The 20,777-nt window shown below is 55.2% G+C and overlaps 2 protein-coding genes across 2 annotated transcripts; one reads left to right on the top strand and one right to left on the bottom strand.

The window, feature by feature from the left end:
* Positions 1 to 218: 218 nt before the first annotated feature.
* FEN1 (flap structure-specific endonuclease 1) lies at positions 219 to 2,982 on the top strand. The gene is made up of 2 exons (XM_004599324.2): positions 219 to 347; positions 1,786 to 2,982. Exon 2 carries the CDS (start codon positions 1,807 to 1,809, stop codon positions 2,947 to 2,949), a length of 1,143 nt encoding a protein of 380 aa, XP_004599381.1. The 5' UTR covers positions 219 to 347; positions 1,786 to 1,806; the 3' UTR covers positions 2,950 to 2,982.
* A 4,318-nt stretch (positions 2,983 to 7,300) lies between these two features.
* On the bottom strand, positions 7,301 to 18,107 carry FADS1 (fatty acid desaturase 1). Its single transcript, XM_004599340.3, has 12 exons — positions 17,900 to 18,107; positions 16,193 to 16,303; positions 15,555 to 15,752; positions 14,792 to 14,893; positions 14,574 to 14,702; positions 10,424 to 10,484; positions 9,156 to 9,232; positions 8,402 to 8,499; positions 8,169 to 8,265; positions 7,945 to 8,024; positions 7,734 to 7,859; positions 7,301 to 7,458 (listed from the first exon to the last, which is right to left on the bottom strand). The coding sequence occupies exons 1-12, from the start codon at positions 18,071 to 18,073 to the stop codon at positions 7,407 to 7,409; spliced, it is 1,305 nt and encodes a 434-aa protein (XP_004599397.3). The 5' UTR covers positions 18,074 to 18,107; the 3' UTR covers positions 7,301 to 7,406.
* Positions 18,108 to 20,777: the final 2,670 nt, after the last annotated feature.

The raw sequence follows: 20,777 nt of genomic DNA, 5'->3' as shown, positions 1-20,777 counted from the left end.
CCGGGAAAGTGGCATTGTGGGATTTGTAGTCCTTTAGTTTCAGGTGTGCCAGGAGCTAGGACCTGTGGAGCCTGATGTGGATAAAGTAGGGACAAGCGATAGGGAGGAGAGGGAAGGCGTGCGGAGAGAGTCCATTCTCTTTAGATAAATTGTTTTCCTTGAAAGCAGGTGTCCTTGAAAGACAGAGCCCGAACTACACTGCCCAGGAGGCTGTGCGCGGCTGGCAGGTCACGTGACGGCAGCGCGGGCTTTGGAAGGCGACGGACCTGAGGAGAGCGGGGCTTCGGACTGTCCTGGGCAACACCTGGAGAAGCGCTGCTTGCCCGGCCTCGCGCCCCGAAGGCCAGGTGAGGCTCCGTGGGAAGCTCCTCTGAGGCCGACTGGGTCCTTTTCGCTCTCCGGGTGCGGAGCCCCGCGCGGGAATCGCTGTCAGGCAACCCCGCCACTTCCTTTCGTGACTTTGGAGCATATCCTGCAGACCCCCACTTGCAGGAGGAGGGTAACTTCCAGTCTCTGTAAGGTCGCGGTGCATTTTGACCAAGACCTTGGCTGTGCAGACGTGTTTGCAACCCTGCCTGCCGAGGCCCCTTTGCCGCCTACCGTGCTCTGTGCACCCGGGGTCACCGTGCAGCCCCGACGAGCGGGTGGGTTCCTCCTGCAGCGCCCGGGTCTTGTCGGAGGGTCTCCCGCCCCGCGCGATGGCTGCCAGCACCTCGGGGAGGCGAGGCAGTGAGAAGGAGATGGACCGTGAAGGAGGGCCGAGTTTGGCGGGAAGAGGTTGCGCGCAAGTTAGCGCTGCTCTCTGCCTCCCCACCCGGTTCCCAGACAGTAGGGATGGCTGTTGGGGGTGGGGGGATTCTTGGTGTGGAACACTTGGCATGGTGCAGTGCAGGAAAACTTGTTAGGTGCCGCTGAAGAAATACCAAGCGGGTGAAAGTTGAAATGTTGGCGAGATCGGGCAACAACTGTGAGGGTGCCTTGGGCAGCACTGCCTTTGGAACACTTTACTATGGGGCCTGTGTCACAGAGGATCGGTCCCTGGCGTCCCGATCCCAGCAGCCTGCCAGTGCAGACCCTGCGGAGGCGGTGATGGTTCAAGTTTTCGGTTTCCTGACTTCCTCTTCTGCTGACCTAGCCACGGCTGTTGCGGGCATCTGGGCTGTGAGCCAGCAGGTGGAAGCTTAAGTAAAAACTATATACATATAATGCAGATTTGCCACAGATGTCTTAAAAGTCCTTGGCGTTTTAAGATTTTTTTCCCACGATATAATCCCATTCCATAGGCTCAGGAAGTTCCCCTTCCACCGTCCTTCTTTTGTTTTATATCCTTATTGGGAAGGCAGATTTACAAAGAGAAGGAGAGAGAGAGAGAGGTCTTCCATCCACTGATTCACTCCCTAAATGGCTGCAGTGGCCAGAGCTGAGCTGGTCTGAAGTCGGGAGCTTCTTCCGTATCTCCCATGTGGGTGCAGGACCCCAAGGACATGGCCTGTCCTGCTGCTTTCCCAGGCCGTAAGGGAGCTGGATGGGAAGTGGAGCAGCCGGGACATAAACCAGCACCCATACGGGGAGGAAGAGTGGCCTGTTGGGCCACCGTGCCACTCCAGACTGCTTTTGCACTGCTCTCTGCGGCAAAAGCTCGTCCTCAGCATAGCAGGGGCGCCTTCCTCCTGTGCTGGAGACTTTTTCGGTCCTTCATCTTTTGTATATCAGGGACCTGCAGTTGGTGTCAGAACCTTTCTTCCCTTTGGGCCTCCCCCTCTAACTTGCCTCCTTGTTTATTAGCCTTCTCCCCTCTGTGTCATCATGGGAATCCAAGGCCTGGCCAAACTCATTGCCGACGTGGCCCCCAGTGCCATCCGAGAGAATGACATCAAGAGCTACTTCGGCCGCAAGGTGGCCATTGATGCGTCCATGAGCATCTACCAGTTCCTGATCGCCGTGCGCCAGGGCGGGGATGTGCTGCAGAACGAGGAGGGTGAGACCACCAGCCACCTGATGGGCATGTTCTACCGCACCATCCGCATGATGGAGAATGGCATCAAGCCCGTGTACGTCTTTGATGGCAAGCCCCCGCAGCTCAAGTCGGGAGAACTGGCCAAGCGCAGTGAGCGCCGGGCCGAGGCCGAGAAGCAGCTGCAGCAGGCTCAGGCTGCCGGGGCCGAGGAGGAGGTAGAGAAATTCACCAAGCGGCTGGTGAAGGTCACCAAACAGCACAACGATGAGTGCAAGCACCTGCTGAGCCTCATGGGCATCCCGTACCTCGATGCCCCCAGTGAGGCGGAGGCCAGCTGCGCAGCCCTGGTGAAGGCGGGCAAGGTCTACGCTGCGGCCACCGAGGACATGGACTGCCTCACCTTCGGCAGCCCCGTGCTCATGCGCCACCTGACGGCCAGCGAGGCCAAGAAGCTGCCCATCCAGGAGTTCCACCTGAGCCGTGTCCTGCAGGAGCTGGGGCTGAACCAGGCGCAGTTTGTGGATCTGTGCATCCTGCTGGGCAGCGACTACTGTGAGAGCATCCGGGGCATCGGGCCCAAGCGAGCTGTGGACCTCATCCAGAAACACAAGAGCATTGAGGAGATCGTGCGACGGCTCGACCCCAACAAGTACCCCGTGCCTGAAAACTGGCTGCACAAGGAGGCCCAGCAGCTCTTCCTGGAGCCCGAGGTGCTGGACCCAGAGTCCGTGGAGCTCAAGTGGAACGAGCCGAACGAAGAGGAGTTGGTCAAGTTCCTGTGCGGTGAGAAGCAGTTCTCGGAGGAGCGCATCCGCAGTGGCGTCAGGCGGCTGAGCAAGAGCCGCCAGGGCAGCACCCAGGGCCGCCTGGATGATTTCTTCAAGGTAACCGGCTCGCTCTCCTCAGCCAAGCGCAAGGAGCCGGAGCCCAAAGGATCCGCCAAGAAGAAGGCAAAGATGGGGGCTGCCGGGAAGTTCAAAAGGGGAAAATAAATTACCTGTTGTTGTGTCTCCTTGACCCCAGAACATTGGCCTTGTTGTATGTACCCTCCGGAACTGCAGCTAGGGGAACCGCTGTGGGGGTGGGGAGGGGATCCCCCATTGCTTTCCCAGGGCCACCCTTCTTGGTAGTTTGTTTTATTTTGTTTTGTTTTTCACTTGATCGCTTGGCAGGAAAACATGAAAGTGTTTTGTTTTTTATTTTTAGCTCAGGAAAATGAGTCAGGCTCGAACCACTTCTCAGGCAGTTTGATGGACACTGGATCCATTATTACACGGAAGTGACAACAGCAAGTTTAGAGAAGGGAGAAGGGGAGAAATGGTGGAGATCAAAGACTATATGGAAATAAATTCCTGGCTGGCTAACTGGCGGCCTATGGGAGGTGATGGTGGGAGCCGACCAGAGCGCTGCTCAGGTTCAGCCTGGACCCTCCCCCGCCCCGAAGCAGGACATCAGGCAGAGCACACCGTGCTCTGCACAGGTGCTGAGCGCACCGGGCGAAGACAGGAAGAGCAGGTGCATTTGGTTACTGGCTTTGTTTTAAGATGGGCAGAAACTTGAACTTGCTATGTGATCTGAATCTTAAAGTTTGTTATTTGCTGAGACAGTCCACAGAGTGGAGACATTGGGGTAAGACACTGGCTTCCATGTCCTGTTTTTGTGTTAGATACAAAGAGGGGAAAACAAAAGTCAATAAAATTATGAAGGTAACCAGAACTTCATGTGCTATGAAAACAATTGGAAATGTACTGATGCATGTTTTGAGTGTGGCCACGAGAGGGCGCCATACTCCATTGAATGGACCCTACAAGCTCAAAGTTCTTAGGGTAGAATTCTAGTACTTTGGGTAGGAAAAACATGTTTATGAATGGATTGGATTCCTAGTCCTTTACCTACCGTGTGTGAGATAAAGGAACTCTCTGGAGAATCGCTATAAGGGAGTTCACAATACCCAGACATTTGCTTTGTTTACAAATCGTCAAGAGTTGCTCTGCAGATAGCTCTTGCCTGTTTGTGACATCAAATAGAGGTTGCTGTTTCTCAAAGAGGTGCGTGTTTTTTGAACCTTAGAGGTTTTAGGATTTTGGCACAGGTTGGTGGGTCTGAAATTAGTATTCCTATCTCTGCTATTAGAAAGTGATCGAGGACAGTGATTTTAAGATTTATTTATTATTGGAAAGTCAGATTTACAGAGAAAAGGAGTGACAGAAAGATCTTGCATATGCTGATTCGTGCCCCAAGTGGCTGCAGTGGCCAGAGCTGAGCTGATCTGAAGCCAGGAGCCTCTTCCAGGTCTCCCACGTGGGTGCAGGGTCCCAAGGCCTTGGGCCGTCCTCTGCTGCTTTGCCAGGCCACAAGCAGGGATGGATGGGGAGTGGAGTAACCTCTAGGCTACCACACCAGCCCAATCAGTGGTTTCCAAATCTTGTAGTGGAGTAGAATGTTTTTTTCTAAAGTAAAAATCTTAGATTGAAGGTTGAACCTTGGTGTTAGCAGGTGGGATAGTCCTGGCCATGGCTTTGCACTGGGGAAAACTGCACCGAACAAAGCTCTTTCCCAGGGCTGATGTGGTACAGCATGGTAAGCCCGTCCTGTGTGTGGCGGCTGGCTGATCCAGCCCTCTGGGAGGTGCTGGGGCTGCTGCCACCCCTTGGGAGTCCTGGCTCAGCCATGGCCATTGTTAACCACCTGGGAAGTGTATCAGTGGATGAGACATCTATGTCACTGGATAAAGCAGAAGGTGCTGGGGCTGGCTTTGCTGTCTTGCAGGTAAAACCTCCGCCTGCGGTGCTAGCATCCCCTGTGGGTGCTGTCCATTGGATCCAGCTCTTTGCTAATGGCCTGGGAAGAGCAGGAGAAGGTGGCTTAAGTGTTTGGGCCCCTGCCACTCAGGCGGGAGACAGGTAAGGTGCCTAGGGTTGACCTGGTCCAGTGCTGGCTGTTATAGCCTTCTGGGGAGTGAACTAGCACATCTTAAAATAAATCAATCTTAGCCAAAAAAAAAAAAAAAATCATTCCCTGGGGTAGAAAGCTTCGTTTTGCTCATCGTCCTTGAGCTGTTGAGGACCGAGGCCTATTTCCCGGACTGGACCAAGCTACCCAGCTTATTTGAGTTCTATTTTCCAATTTCAGGACTACTTTGGGGCTAAGCCTGCAGGCTTGGCGAGAGGGCCTGGGGGCAGGATTTTCAGGAGTGACCGCTGTCCTCTACTCACCTGAATGGCAGGCTTGTCCTGTGGCCGTCAAGTGTGGAGTTTGCTTTCTACAATTGGATCGCCAGGTCTTTTCTAGAAGTTTTGTTCATCAGTTTCGCGTGGCACACGACAGGAAGCTCACTATTGTCAACTGTTGCCACGGTTTTGCCCCGGGGAGGTGTGGGATGGAGGGTTAAAGGCATGGAGCCTGTAATTCCTCCTGACAGGCAGGTGTGAGGACAGGTCCTGGCTCAGGAGCAGGGCACGGCATTTAGGCTGCCAACCTGCAGAGGTGCCCTGGGAACGGCTGGGCTTGGCTTTGCCTTCCCCTGGGGGTTCCCCAGGCTGCCATCCTGATTCAAATTCACAAGCTGAGGTGAGCAGTTGGGGCATCCTGGGTACACGTAGACACCTCACCAACACAAACAGCCTTCATTTGGTCAAAATTAACTTTATTTTCCAGCTTTACTTCATTGGGATGTGGTAACAAACTGGTACACCAAAGAGACTGGTTAAAGAAGGCGCCTTTGGCCAAGTAATAGAGGAGTAACAAAAATAAACAGACACTGGAGTCTTAAAAAACATTGATTCTGTCACAATCTTTTGTGAGAGGTGACTTTTCCTGTGAGCCTGTCTCTGTCAGCACATGTGTACTGAGCTGCTTGTTGCTGACATGTCTGGCCATGTTGGAGAGCACACGGGGACAGGCTTGGGAGAGAGAAGGCCACAGAGGTCCAGGTACTCGGAGGACCTGGGCTTGGCACGGCAGAGCCCCACTGGTGTGCCCAGATCAGGTGGTCTGGAGGCAAAGCCAGCTGGCTTGGCAGTGTGCAAACACGAGTACACCTGGGCAGAAGGAAGAGGATTGGGCTGGGTTCAGCACCTGTCCTGGGGTGAGGAGGTTAACACAGAACTCTGATTCTGCTTCAGGTTTCTAGTTAGTCTGTTGAAGCCAGCTTCTCCAGCTGGGCCCAACTTGTCCTAAAGATCTGGACCCTCCCCTTGTTCTGGCTCTGACAAAGCTCGGAGCGTTCCAGCCAGGACGCTGCAGGCGGCATGCTGAGCCCGAGCCCAGCATCTCCGGGTGCTGATGCCCTGGACCTGCCAGCCCCTCCCTGCGCAGTGCTGTTCTTCCAGTGGCTAGCACAGCTGGCGCGCAGGGTACATGCTGTTGACTGGCAAATCGTCCCCTCACCAGGACCACAAAGCCGGGGTGGAGAGGGAAGGGGGTGACTTCAGATAAGACCTCTGGGCCAGATTCCTATGTTTGTTCTCTGGAGAGACGCAGGAAACTCTTAGGAACCACAAGGTTAGAAAGTTGCTTCCGTGTTAGACTGATGTGTGTTTTGAAGAGTTTATCCTAAATTCCTAACTGCTCTCCAGAGGGGTCAAGACAGCTAAACAAGATCGGACAGCAAGAAGCCTCACTGAGGCAATGATAACACACTCTGTAATCTTCCTATTCTGGATTTAGACCTCTGAAGTGACTCTCCAAGCCACCACGGCTGCCCCAGGCAGTGCTACAGCTCAGCCTGGGTCAGAGGTCCTGCTCTGAGCCCTGCCATTCAGCACTTTGGTCACGCGTGCTAACCACTGTCTTACACTGGACATTGCAAGGGGAACCATGGACATTGCCATGTGTCTCTAGGGAAGAGGAAAGACCAAGCTGTCTCCTCTGCTCACTTGTGGAGCAAGAAATGGACTCCAGGAGTCCTCTTCTTGGGGCAAAGATGAAGAGATTTTTAGTGGCCAGCAGCCCTCTGCCCTGTGCCATCTGGCAAGAGCTAGGGCCTGAGGTTCCCTTCAGACCCTGGGTGGAACATGACTTCACCATCAGCGGTACCGAGAGCCTTCAGGCCACTGTGAAACAAAAATGGCTTTCCCAGCAGCCATGGACGGGGTCCAGCAGGCCGCTGCCCCATGGGTAGTTGCTGGGATGGGCCAGTCAGACGAAGCTCCCCTTTGTCTGAGTGGCATTTTAGTGTTCTATCTCTTCCCCTCTACTCACCTACATTAAACTAGAAAAAAGGAATGAGCCCCACAGCCCTGTCCAGCAGCACCTTCCCCCCCAGCCCCGGGGGGCCTATGTCTTCCCTGACCCATCCGTGGGCCTTTATAACCAAAGACGGAGGGAAGGGTATGAGCCTTTCTGTCCTCAGCCACCCTGCCCCCCCAAATATGAGAACTTAGTGGCACTGTCCCTCAAGCCCCCCAGCTTTGGCTTCAGAGTCCTCTTCCTTGGGGTGGAGCTGGTGTTACTGGTGAAGATAGGCGTCCAGCCAGAGCTGCCCCGACTCCTTCAGAGAGCTGCAGGAGAGAAGGGGCAGGTGGTAGGGCACACAGGGGGAGTGCGCTCTCAAGGGGCAGGTGCTAGGGAGAGGCGGCCCTGGACCACCTGGCCTCGGCTTCCTTCCCCTTGGCCTGCAGAAACGCTTGGGCCTTGGCACCCAGGTGAGCTCCCATGGGTCCGTAGGGCCCCCTGCCCTTGCTATGGTCACCTCCACTTAGGAGGGGGGAACCTTTGGTACCCTGCCCTGTCCCATACAAACAGCAGCAGCTCCCCGCTGGGTCCCAATACTCACTGGACAATGTCGGCAAAGGCTGAGAGCAGGGGCTTGGACTGGTACTTGATGCCATGCTTGGCACACAAGGACTGCACCAGGGGCGCCACCTTGTGGTAGTTGTGCCGGGGCATGGTGGGGAAGAGACTGGAGAGAACGGCAAGGTCAGAGACTCCTGGTGTTTCACCTGCCCTCCCCCCGATCATCTGGCTTCCCAGGCCGTCCCACTCACTGGTGCTCGATCTGGAAGTTGAGGTGCCCACTGAACCAGTCGTTGAAGGCAGATTTGTGGACGTTGCATGTTGCCTGGAGCTGGAGGAGGTCAGAGAACAGTGTCCCTGGGCTCGGCCAGCCCAGCACATGCCCTTTTCAAGGTGGCAGCCAACGAGGCAGTGCCGTCTGGGGGCCCTTCCCGCTCCCCCATCCCTTCTGCTCACTGTGTTAGAGTGACCTTACCTGGGTGGAGACCCAGTCCTTGTTCTGGTCATAGTCGATGTGCATGGGGATGTGGTTCATCTGTGTCACCCACACAAACCAGTTGCTCTCCAGGAACCTGGTGCAGGAGGCACACACCGGAACAGTCCAGAGCCTGGCCTTCGCATCTTCCCAACCCATCTACCCTCCCGCATACCTCCCACCTGCCCCTACTCTCCCAGACCAACACCTGTGCCTCTCCCACCAAGTCCTACCTGACAATGAGGAAGAGGCCCAGAAAGCCCTTCAGCCCCAGCAGGGGCACGTAGCTGAGCGAGATGCGGACATAGAAGGTGATCATCCAGGCCAAGTCCTGCGGCAGGAAAGGCAGAGGGAACAGCTCTTCTGTGCCTGCTGCCCTCGGTGGCCCCACCCTTGGTCTCTAGTGTCACCAGGGACTGGACCCCTCTGGGACCTTCTTCCCCAGCCCTACTGGCTGCCTGTGACTGTGAGCAGCACAGCCCAGTCCAGGCCAGTGCCTTAACCAAGTCCCCATCCCCTCCTCTGTACAAAGAACCAAATGCCTTACTCAGAACAATGTCTGCTGGCCTTACTCCTTAACTCCCAGCCTCTCTGTCCGGCGTGTTCTCCCCTCCCCAAGCTCTGCCTGTCCTCCAAGACCAGCCAGAAAAGCCGGACACAGGCCCCTTTTGGAATGCCCATAACCTTTTGGCTTGTATCTCTTCTGGTATCAACAACATTCAGCTTCATCGAGTTTCTTCAAAATGGGTACATCTCCACTTCCTCCCCATTCTCAGCCTGTCCCCTTCCTAGCTTAATGCCCAGAGCTGGGGTCTCTGGACATTAGGAGCCAGGCTGCCTTCTGGGCCTGCCACCTCATCCTACCTAGTGGTCAGATCTGCACCCGGCTTTACTGCTCAAAGGCCTGGAGCCAGTCTCAGCTTCCCCAGGAAAACCCTCCCCTCCCCAGGCGAATGAAGGTGGGATCCCGGGGCCATGGATACTCACCACCCACTTCTTCCGCTGGAAAACAAAATAGAAAATATACCACTGGAAGTAGAGAGGCAGCAAGGCTGGGGGCCCAACTGGGGAGCAAACAGAGACAGGAGGCCTGAGCAGCGGCTGGTGACAGGGCTGCTCGGTGCTGGGGCACCTGCCCTCTCGTACCCTCCCGCAGCCTCAGTGCTCCTCCAGCCCCTGAACCCGGCAGACAGCGATGGTGGGCGTGCATGGTAGGCCAGGGCTAGCCACACCTCCAAGGATGCCAGGGAGGGCAAGGGGTGGCAGTGGCATTCTTTTCCAGGGGAACAGGGCAGCCAAGGAATATGCTCTGCTCCCATGCCTTTAAAAGGGCACTCCCCTGGCCACTGTGCCCCTGCCATGGGCCCTCCTCTTGGTCCCAAGCCTATCCCTGCTACCATCTGTCCTGTCTCCTGTCTGCTTCACCACGCAGGTGAAGGGACGGGCAGGAAAGTGAGAGTGTGTGTGTATGTTCAGCAGGACCCTGCAGATGCCTCGTAGGCTGGGCCCTATGTCGTTGTACTGTGGAGGTGGGCTTGGGCCACCCCAACCTGCAGCCCTAGAAGGCAGCTGTAAGAATGAACAGTGGGAACTCCTTCAGAACACGACTGGGAGCTGAAGAGGTGGACCTCACTTCCTCGGCTACAGCCAGCTCTAACCTCTTGCAGAGCCCACTGAGGCCCAGGATCCTAAAGTTCCTTCTTCACGAAGTACCCGTTCCACCCTACCCCTTCTTTAGTAGGGGTAGCTGGGAACAGGAAGTTAGAATAAACTTCAGTCTAAACAGCCTCCTTCCCTCTCTGCCTGTAGGAAACTGAAAGCTTACATTTTTAGGCACGAGGGGAGACTTTAGAGCAGTCTTCAGAAGGCACACAAGACAAGCATAGGGTGTCTAGCTCCACCAGCTCCTCCCCCGTACCTTTGCCTTCCTGGGGTGCTGACCCAGGTCTCTGACAAAGATGAAGATTCTGAGGCTTGATCGTGACAGCACCACCTGAGTACTGAGTTTCCTCAGGCAAACTGGGGTGGGCTGCGAGAGACTGGTCTGTCTGCCCACCAGTGCCCTTTAGCCAAACATGAGCCTGCGAGGCAGCCTTGGCTCAGCAGTGATACAAACTGGCCATGCAGTGAGGAACCGAGTTCGGGGGGCAGGGTGCTTTCTCTGCCCTTTTCCTGAACACACTGCAGTCCCTCGGTAAGCTGCTTCCGCCTCACCCCCTCCACACCACAACTCCTGGGTAGGTCAGGACACTCACTCAGGAAGAAGTATTTGTGCTGATGGTTGTACGGCATGTACTTTTTCTTCTGTTTCCCAAGCTGTGAAAAAAGCAAGGAAGTCAGGACCCCCTCGTGACCTCAGCCTTTTCCTGCTCAGAAGGTTAGGCCTGATACAGGAGCTTGAAGTTCCTGGCCGCTTCCAGCAGGCTCGGCCTCACTTGCAGCCATGGCACATGACACTGCGGGCTGCCTTCTGTGGAGCGTGCCAAGGCCTCTAGCTCAGCGTCCCATGTTCACAAAAGGCATGTGCATGACACAGTCTGCAGGTCTCCAAGACTCCTGGGTTCCCCCTGCGACACCTGTCATGACATTTCCCCACTGCCTTTTTCCTTCCGCCCGCATGGCAATTTTCAGACACTGTGGAAAAGTAGTTTCAACCCTAGACAGGAAAGCTTTCCCTCTATGTCTAGCCTCTAACCCTTCCCCTCAAAGCCTTCTAGTCTGTTACCTTCTACATGAGCTTTATAAACATCCTTTGCAAGTTATGCCATGCTTGGCACATACTTGTAGAAATGATACCAAGAACAACTTGGCAACCTGAAGGTTGCTGGCAGTCCACCCCAGCGGTTGGTTGGCTGGTGGTTATTTTGTAAGTGTGGGTGCTAAAGAGATAAGCTGGAGCTGATGTGGAACCCTGGCATGGCTCATGGCAGCAGGGTGGCCTGGCTGCACTGTCTCACCTCGTGCGTCCTTCTGCTTCATCTGCGCTCAGGAGGGAGCCTGGCTCCCAGAGCAGGTGCTAGTCATGGGACATTAAAAAGTATTTATTTGAAAGACAGAGACAGGAAGAAGGTAGAGACAGCAGTGCTGTGACATAAAGTTAAGCCGCTATTTGCGATGCTGGCATCTGATATTGGCACCAGTTTGAGTCGTTGCTTCATTTCTGATCCAGCTTTCTGATAGTGTGCCTTAGAAAGCAGCGGAGGATGGTCCAATTGTTTGTGCCCCTGAACACATGTGGGAGTTTCTGAAAAAGCTCCTGGCTCCGGCCTGGCCTAACTCTGGCCATTGTGGTAATCCGGGGAGTGAACCAGTGGATGGAAGATCTAATTCTGCCTTTCAAAGAAATAAAATAAATTGTAAACAAACTAATAGAAATGTTGAGAGAAAGACCAAGAGGGAGAAGCAAGGAGAGAAAGAAGAGAGGTCCTTCCATCTATTAGTTCACTCCCCACAAGCTAGAACTGAACCAGGCTAATGCCAGAAGTCAGGAACTCGGTCCAGGCCTCCCATGTTGGTGGAAGGAACCATCATCCACCAGCCTTCCCAGGGGCCTCAGCAGAACTCTCTGACAGAACTCTGGTAAAGCACAGGGCAGCTCAACCTGCAGGGCCACAGCACAGGCCCTTGCCTCTCCAGGAAGCATGCCTTTTACATTCATGAGTTCATTCAACAACCACCGAGTACCTGCTACGTGGCAGGCCCTGTTCTGGATGCCAAGGATTTCAAAGATGAACAAAGTTCCTGCCCGCATGGAAGTTATCACCTGAGTGTCTGCAAATAGTAACTTGAAGATTAAAAGCAGGAAAACGGGACAGACAGTGAAAGTGTCGTGGTGAAGGGATCACGTCTGGCCTGCCTTAGATACTGACATCTGGATGTGGGCCTGAATGCTGAGCAAACCAGACAACGTGTGATCTCTGAGAGTCTCAGTCGGGCCCCGCTGAGTATGGGTTCTAACGGGAAGTCACTAGAGTGCTTCCCACATGCTGTACTTTACAAGTTTCGCTCTGGCTGGAGGTGAGAAGGAACAGCAGGGTGCAGGCACAGCTGTAGGGAGACCAGTGAGGACACAGAAGCTAATCCAGACCAGAGATGGACCAGATCCATGGAAGGCTGACAGACTTGGGATCTTTTTGAAGGCAGTGTAAACAAGGCATGCAGATGAGCTGGGTGTAGTGGTGAAAGTGGGTGTAGCGCTTAGGGCTGGGGTGGTGCCACCCCAAGCAACATAACAAGAGGTGGACCCTGGAAGAAGAGCCACCTTCTGGGGTTGAGCGAGACAGACCCTGACTTCCCAGCTTGCAACTGTGAAGGGAAGACGTTCCATCCACTGCCGCCTCCTGTTGAGATCCTTGGTCAGAGGGTTCTGTTTAGGCAAAGTAGTCCTGCTCCCTTCTCGTGCTTCAGCAGCACTGGGAGGCCCTGGGCGGATGCCACTGGCTCCGCACTGGCATCGATGTCAAATCCATCCGCGCCCAGATGAACTGAGCGCAGCCCCAGGCAGCCCGCAATGGGGCATTCACCGACAGGCAGCCTGCTCTCAGCCTCCTAGCTGGGGGAGTCATGGGGAGCGAGAGAACAATGGGCCTTTTTAGATCATTCTCTGCTTTTGCTACCTGAAGACAGGAGTTTCCTAAAAACCTTAAATCAAGAGACAATGAAGGCAGTGGTGTACAAAGGTTCCCTTCCAGCTAGCTTCCTTTAAAAAGGTAACAACAGAAATGCTCCCAAGAGCCCAGTACCATGCCCATCCTGCTGCCCTAGAAACAGCTCCTGCAGCCAGGGGTGGGAGTGGAGTCAAGGATGCCTCCTGGTTAGCATCCTGTTGGCTGTAACAAACTAAAGATGCTCGTGGTTAGGAAGTGAGAAAGCAGGGACCGCACGACCAGATGGGGAACAAGCCTCAAGGTACAAGCTCCTCAAGCCAGGACAGCCAACCCTGGCATCCCAGCGTCCTCATGGCCCGAAGGGGGAGGGGGAGAGAGAAAGAGAGAGATTGATTGAGAGATTGAGGAGAGCCAGGCTACCCTGAATTCATGCCTGGGACTGAAACTTGTTCAACGACAGTTTAATTCCTGGCAGGCTGAAATGTCATAAAGTGGGGGAGGAGGAGCTGGCAGACTCTGGCTGCAGCCTGGAGCCTGGGACAAAAGGGTTTTAAATGAACTCTGCAAAGAACTCGGCCGGCCATTGAGAACCTTCTACTGCCTGGTGCGTATTAAAAACTCACTAAGCCTCTGCCCAGGCACTCTTCTTTCAGAAGGTGCGTCACCATTTCTGCTCACTCACAGCCTCAGAGGACATTTCCAGCCCGATGCTGACTGCCGTGGAAGTCAGCCTGTGACCAGAAGAAAGGTGAGAAGAAGTTGTTCCACAGTATCTATGGAGGACTGGTTCTAGGACACCCACCTTGAAAAATAGCAAAATCTGGGGCTGGCATGATGGCTCAACTGGCTAATCCTCTCCCTCTCTGCAAGTACAGGATCTCATATGGGCACTGGTTCATGTCCCAGCTGCTCCACTTCCCACCAAGCTCCCTGCTGTGCCCTGGGAAAGCAGTAGAGCATGGCCCAAAGTCTTGGGACCCTGCACCCATGTGGGAAACATGAAAGAATATCTTAGCTCCTGGCTTCAGATCAGCTCAGCTCTGGCTGTTGCGGTCATTTGGGGAGTGAACCAGTGGATTTTTCTGTCTCTATTCTCTGTAAATCTGCCTTTTCAATAAAAATAAATAAATCTTACACTGCAGATAAGTCCCCATTCCTCCATACACTTTGCATCACCTGTAGATTCCTTACAATACCCACTAGAGTGTAAGTGCTATACAAATACTTGTTTTACTGTACTGCTCAGGGGAGAGTCTACACATTGGATGCAGATGAACTTTTTGTTCTTATTAACATTTCTGGTGTGCAGAAGGCTCAATTCAGAAGCAGAACCGATAGATATGAAAGACTGATGACTCAATGAATAACTGTCCTAGGTACTGAGGGATTAAAGAACAGCCAGATAATCCAGCTCTGGACGGGGAGACTGGACACAGCAGGACATCCAAGTACAAGAGGCAGAAAGACAAAATGCAAAGGCAGTGACTGCCTGGGACAGGAGAATCACTAAAGCTCTCCCGGCTCCCGTCAAGGCCGACAGGGGCTTGGGCAGTCCATCTCTGGTCCTGCTGCAGCATGGGTACTTCACGCAGTACTTACTGGCTGCTGGGACTCACTCTAGGGAGGACAGGTGAATCTGTACTGGGCAGCCCCCCTTTAACTACCATGCAGCGGGGCACCCAGCCAGCCCATCCTCTGATGTCTGACCGTACCAGCAACATCGTGAGCATTTCTCACCAAGCCCTCTGTGCTGGCTGCCTTCCATTCCCCAAGCCTTTCCAATGACGCCTCTGCTCACCTCCACAGAGAGGATCTTCCCCAGGGCGAAGAAGAAGGGATGCATGTTGATGTCTGGGTCTTTGCGAAAGCAGTTGGGTTTGGCATGGTGCTGAAAGTGCATGTGGTTCCACCAGCTGGCAGGGGCCCCCTGTAGAAAGGAAAGGCAGAGAGAGGAGTTCCAAAAGGTGCTATCTCCCACCTCCCAGGTTCCGAAGGCTCCTCTCCCACATCACTAACCTTTAGGTGGCCAATCACAAAATGATGCAGCAGGTGGTTCCATGTGGAAGTGCTGCAGACAGACAGGTGCCCGAAGTCATGCTGCAGCCAACCAGCCTGGGCCTGGGGGAGAGGTCAGTACTGAGAGCAGTCCACAGGACCACGTCCCCTGCAGCCTCTCTTCCTTCATCCGCTCAGGGCTGAGATAGCCACACCACCCGCCACATCCCCAAACAAGCATATCAAAGAAAGAAAACCAAGAAACCTGGGTCCCAATTCCGGCTCTGCCGCTGACTCACGTGTGAGTTGGGACAAATCATAAGGCCTCTCCCTTCTTCAGTGTACCCATAGTGCCATGACTTAGGACAAACTGACACCAGAGTACGGAAAGGATTCAGAGGTGAGTAGACTTGACACATGACCTCTGAGGGCCAATTATCAGATCCCAATCCCACATCGGGCAGTGCCGGTAGTGGTGGTTGGGGAACCAAAACTGGGTCTTGGTTCTTAGCACCCTCAGGCTGTGGTAGGACCCGAACTTGAAGTTACACAGCAAAAACTCCACAGGAATGGAATCCTGAGAGGAACTGCTGCAGAGGCAGAGAAACGAAGTCATCCATGTGACTGAAGACCAGACAGAAGCCACAGAGAGTGGCATGTATCTTCTTCTGAACTGAGTCGGCCAAGGAACTTTGATCTACTCTCGTCAGAGGACACGGCTTCACGGCCTTCTGCGGGGCCCTAGGAGCCTCCGCCCCGATGATGGGCATGGCTGTGCTCGCACCTGAACCGTGCTGAGCAGCACTGCGCAGAGGAGGAAGGGTACCAAGGATGTCCCGAAGACCCAGAGAGTGAGCCAGGCGGCTACGTCCAGCAGCAGGATGTGCAGCAGGTACAGCAGGAAGAAGACGTGGTTGGTCTTCATGAGTCCCATCCGCTCCACGGTGGCCCGCAGCTCCCGGAACTCATTCGTCAGCTCCGTCTGCAGGGGAGTGGGGAATGGGGAGCAGTGGTTATTCCCAGCAATGCTGGGGCCAAGCGCCTGCTCGGGCCACACAGCCCTAGGCCAAGACACTATGGTGACAAACAAGGGTGACAGGGCAGGTGCTGCGGGATCCTCCAAGTTCCATGGACCTGGTCATGGTCCCTTTCTGCCACTGCTATCTGTGGGATCCTTGGCCTTTGGCTTGGCCGCCTCCAGGAATTTATGGTTGGCATATGCTAAGTGCCCAGGAAATTAAGTCCTGGTGGTGGTGGTAGTGGTGGTGGCAGCCTTGGGCCTGGGATTCCATGAGAGAGAGAGAAGGGGGACCCTGAGTTTCCAGGGAGCTGACTGAGGGCTCCCTTGGGACTCCATCCAGGTTGGTTTTCTGCCTCGTCCCCCTCAACCACCAAGGCTCCCAAGGACAGGCAGGGTCTCACATTCTTAGTGGGCTCAAAGCTGGGCTGCTCCGGAGAGAGTTCTCCAATGAGGAGAGAGTTCATGTACTTCCTCACGAGGCCCTTGTCGATGTGGAATGCCACAAAGGGATCCTGCAAGCAAGGGGAGAAGGCGGGTGAGGGGCCCAGCTCCAGTACCCTGCACTCCTGCAGGGTGCAGGCGTGCCACAGACCGGCCTCCTGCTGGTCAGACAGCAGGCTGAAGATAAACAAAAGACACCGTGCCACCTTCCTCCTGCCAGCTGCCCTGAGAGCGCGAAGACAGATGTCCACAACCACAGCTCACCACCATCTGTGCCCCATTAGCAGTGGTGCCATACCAAGCAGTGCCATAGGTCTCATGGTGAGACCCGCCGGGATGGCCAGGGCTGCTTCTCCCTCCCCCCGGGGGCAAGGGGGTGTTTGGGGACCTTTTGTTCATGATTTACACATGGTTGAAAAACAAGTCTGCATTCTCTGCGCCACAATTCTCTCTAAATCGTGCTGAGGAGGTCTCCTATCCTACTAGGGGACCTCGCCAATCTTTCCCTCTTCCTTCTGCTACCGTTCGGGATAGGACTCGGGATTTTCCCGGGACCCTGACCACCCCACAGTCCCCACAGCGGCTGATTTTGGTTATGTGAGGTGGGGTCTGTTACCAGAACAAGGGTCCCCCACCCCTTTGGGAGGGTTGCAGGGCGGAGCCGGTGGTACCACACATCCCCACCAATCGTCATGCCGGTGTCTCTGGCCCCAAGTCCCCACTGCAGGGGGCAAACCCGGACAGCTGGCTCGCTGTGACCGCACCCGCACATGCTCAAGCCCAGGCCTGCCGGAGGGGTAACCCGTGCAGGCTGCGGCTTGGCCCTCTGGGCGGGCTGCCTGTGAGGGGAGGGGCGGCTCCTCTCCCACAGCGTTTGTGGGAGATGGGAGGAACTCAGGGGTGTTAGGGCCGCTGGGCAGGAGGAAATGCATGAAGCAATGACCCTCCCTCCTAGCCCAGACAGTCTTAGACCGGGGCGGGTCTAGAAAGACAAGTGACAGGACTGGGCTAGGGGTGCGCTTCCCCCTCAGGAAGGCCCAAGGGAGGAGAAGCGCCGTGGCGAGACCTCATCCTGGAACACGAGGGTCTCCCTTTCTGGCGCCCTACCTCGGCCTGCTGCAGAGTGACCCCAGAAGGGCCCGGTCACGGCTGCACGGTCCTGAAGCGCCTGGGGATGCCGGCAGCCCCACCAAGCACACCCTCCGCTGTCTGCACCGTGCAGCGGGGTGCCCGCGTCTGGCCCCTATCCCGGAGCCGGGTCAGCTCCGTGGAGACGAGCGGCAGGCCGGGACTCCGTGTCCCCAAACACTGCCCCTCTCCCTGCGCCCCCCTCGGGAGGCCAGCACGGGAGCTCGGGGTCGTGTTGCTCCGGGAGGAGCCAGCAGCCTCGGGGCCACCGAGGGCATGCTCGGTTGGGCAGCGCAGCCCTTTGTGTGCGTGCATGCACGTTGCCATCTCCATCCCCTCCCCGGGGGGGCTCGTCTTCCAGGCCTCCTTCCCGCCCTCGGTGGCCACCTGCGCCTCGCAAGGGCTCCCCACCACCCGGCCTCCCTCTCTCCCTCCGGATTCGCTGCTGTTGGGCCTAGGATGCCGAACTTCCTGTCCCCCCTCCGGAGCTGCAGCTGGCCCGGGTCCCGCCCCGCCCCGCGCCGAGCCGAGCCGCTCACCGTGGCATCCTGCCCGGCATAGTGGCTGATAACCCGGGAGCCCCCCGGGTGCCGGCGGACGAAGTCGCTGATGTTGTACACCTTCCGGTCGATCACGAGCCACCGCTCCTTCTCGCGGCCGGAGCGCTGGGCCACTTCGTCCCAGGTGAAGTAGCGAGGAGTCTCGGGAGCCATGAGGCACGGCGCCGGGGCCTGCAAGGCGCGCGCTCGGGGGGGACCTCGGCGCAGCGGGAGGCGGCTCGGCTCGGCGCAGCGGGAGGCGGCTCGGCTCGGCGCAGCGGGAGTCGGGCTCGGCTCGGTGCAGCGGGAGGCGGCTCCGCTCGACTCGGCTCGGCTCGGTGCAGCTGGAGGCGCCCGCCGCCCGCGCCCGACTTTTCAGCACCCCGCGGCTTGCGGACCGCCGAGCCCGGCAGCGAGCGCTCCGATTGGCCACGCCGCGTGGCGCGGGGCAGCCGGCCACGCCTCCGCCGCAGACCCCGCGACCTTGGACGGCTGCCGGCCTCTGTTAAAGGGATGGCCTCCGTCCCGCCGTCCGAGCAGAGTCCGCTCGGGTGTCGGGGCGCCGGTCGCCGGCGGGCGGCGCGGGCGGACTAACGGTCCCTGCGGACGCCTCAGGGTGCCTCACGGTGCGGCCGCGCGGCCGGGGGAGGACGACTTGCCCTGGGCTGTGGGAGTGGGGCGGAGCCCTTGAGTGGGTGTGTTCAAAGAGAAAACCCTTTACATGAAACTTCGCAGAACGCATCTGAAAGAAAAAAAAAAAAAGCCTAAAACTCTTGTTGCTCGGGCCACGAAAAGGCTCCTTCCGCGCGCTGCCACCAGCTGGCTGTGCGGGCGGGCTTTGTGGACACAGGGAAGCCGCCTGATTGGCCTGGCCTTTGGCGTTCTCCTTATTTGGAAGTGGCTGAGGAGACCGCAGCCTGTGATTGGCCGCGGTCCTGGGTGTTTTCCTTATTTGGAAGTGGCTGAGCGGTCCGCAGCCTGTGATTGGCTGAGAGCTCGGCCGAGGCGTCGTTAGCCAAGGCGCCACTGCTTGGGCGCTAGAATGCTCTGCACAAACCAAGACGGTTGGTGTGTTCATTTGTTCGCTTCAGTTCTAGAAGGGTAGCGGTTAGGTCAAATCGAACAATGGCACCGTGTCTTTTGTTTTATTTTGTCTTTTTAGATGAAGGTAGATGTATGAGGTACAACGTATTGTGAGTATGCTGGTATAGACCATGTGGAATGGCAAAATCATTTTTACCTCAGATAAGTAGGATGTTCATGGTGTCAGGACTTAACAGCCACTCTTTCTGCTTTCTCGTTTTGGAAGCATACACTGGGCGTCGCTAACTATAGTTCCTTTGCTGTCCAATTCGGCTCTTGAACCCACCTCATGATTATGTCTTCTAATCCTCTTTCCTAACCAGTCCAGTTCCTGAGAGTGAGGATTTAAAAAGGCAGAGTGACAGGGAAAATCAGAGAACTCTTCCGTCTGATGATTCACTCCCAAGTGGTTGCAACAGCTGGATCTAGTTCTAACAGGAGCCGGGAATTCCGTTCCTGGTCCTCCATGTGGGTGGCGGGAGCCCAGGGGCTGTTCCTGTGTCAGGTCAGCAGGGAGCTGGCTCCCAAGCAGAGCAGCCAGGCCGAGCTGGCATCTGCTATGGGATGCTAGCGTCGGAAGCTGTGTCTTGACCCACACAAGTCCCTGTGGGACCAGTTTTTTTTCCTCCCAGTCTACAAATTAGTGAATTCATATGGTGTTTGACCTTCTGTCCAGAGCTAGTTTTCTTAGTGCCCTTCAGTTTTATTTGTGGTGTTGTAAATGACAGGTTTTCATTTTTTTATGGCTCAATACTATTCCATCATGTATATATGCCACATTTTCTTTACCCCTTCATCCATTTGCTTATGGATAGTTAGATATATTCATATCTTGGCTAGTGTGAGTTTTCCCGCATTTCCTTCTAGTGAATTAATAGTTTGGAGTTTTACGTTTTAATCTTTTAATACATTTTACGTTGAATTTGTGTATGAGAGAGAAGGGCTTACTCTCATTCTCCGATTTGCCTGGCACCAACTACTAAAGAGGCTGTCCTCTGGAAAGACTGGCCAAGGCCTTGGGCACTGACACTGCTGTCCTCATCGAAAGGCGCTGCTTTGATCTCAGTGTGCAGTTTATAAATTGCAATGCCAAATTAGTTGGGTAATTCCATGTGCTTTCTTCACGCTTTTATATCTCATGCCGTATCATAAATGAAACTTTTCTTCTTAAAGATTTTTTAATGGTTGCCAACACTGTGGTACGGTAGGCTAGGTCTCTACCTATGGCACTGGCATCCTGTATGGGTACCAGTTAGACTCCTGGTTTCAAACCAGCTCAGCTCCAGCCATTGTGACCATTTGGGGAGTGAACCAGCGCGTGGAAGATATCTATCTCTTCCTCATTCTGTAACTCCCACCTTTCAAATAAAGATTTTTTATTTATTTGAAAGGCACAGTTAAAACAAGAGAAAGATCTTCAGTCCTCTGGATTGCTCCCTAATGGCTGCAACAGAGAGTCTGGAGCTCCATTGCTGTGCCCCACATAGCTGCAGGGCTCCAAGCATTTGAACCACCTTCTACTACATTCTCAGGCTTGTTAGCAGGGAGCTGGATTGGAAGTACAGCAGCCAGGACTTGAACCAGCATTCTTCTTCTTTTTTTTTTAAAGATTTATTTATTTTATTTCTATTGTAAAGGCAGAATTACAGAGAGGAGGAAAGACAGAAAGAAAGAACTTGCATCCAGGGGTCACTCCCCAAGTGACCTCAATGGCTGGAGCTGAGCTGATCCTAAGCCAAGAGCCAGAAGCTTCTTCTGGGTCTCCCCCATGATTGTGGAGTCCCATGGCTTTGGG

The sequence above is a fragment of the Ochotona princeps genome, chromosome 4 (genome assembly GCF_030435755.1).
Source record: "Ochotona princeps isolate mOchPri1 chromosome 4, mOchPri1.hap1, whole genome shotgun sequence".
NCBI lineage: Eukaryota > Metazoa > Chordata > Mammalia > Lagomorpha > Ochotonidae > Ochotona > Ochotona princeps.
This window is presented reverse-complemented; position numbering and strand designations above follow the sequence as displayed.

What these genes read in the sequence shown, in the direction of transcription:
- FADS1 (XM_004599340.3), bottom strand. Translation starts at nt 18,073, where the DNA reads ATGGCTCCCGAGACTCCTCGCTACTTCACCTGGGACGAAGTGGCCCAG. An exon ending in TTGTGATTGGCCACCTAAAG is followed by an intron (nt 14,703 to 14,791) that starts GTTAGTGATGTG and finishes TCCTTTCTACAG; the next exon opens with GGGGCCCCTGCCAGCTGGTG. An exon ending in GCACAAATACTTCTTCCTGA is followed by an intron (nt 9,233 to 10,423) that starts GTGAGTGTCCTG and finishes TTTGCTCCCCAG; the next exon opens with TTGGGCCCCCAGCCTTGCTG.
- FEN1 (XM_004599324.2), top strand. Translation starts at nt 1,807, where the DNA reads ATGGGAATCCAAGGCCTGGCCAAACTCATTGCCGACGTGGCCCCCAGT.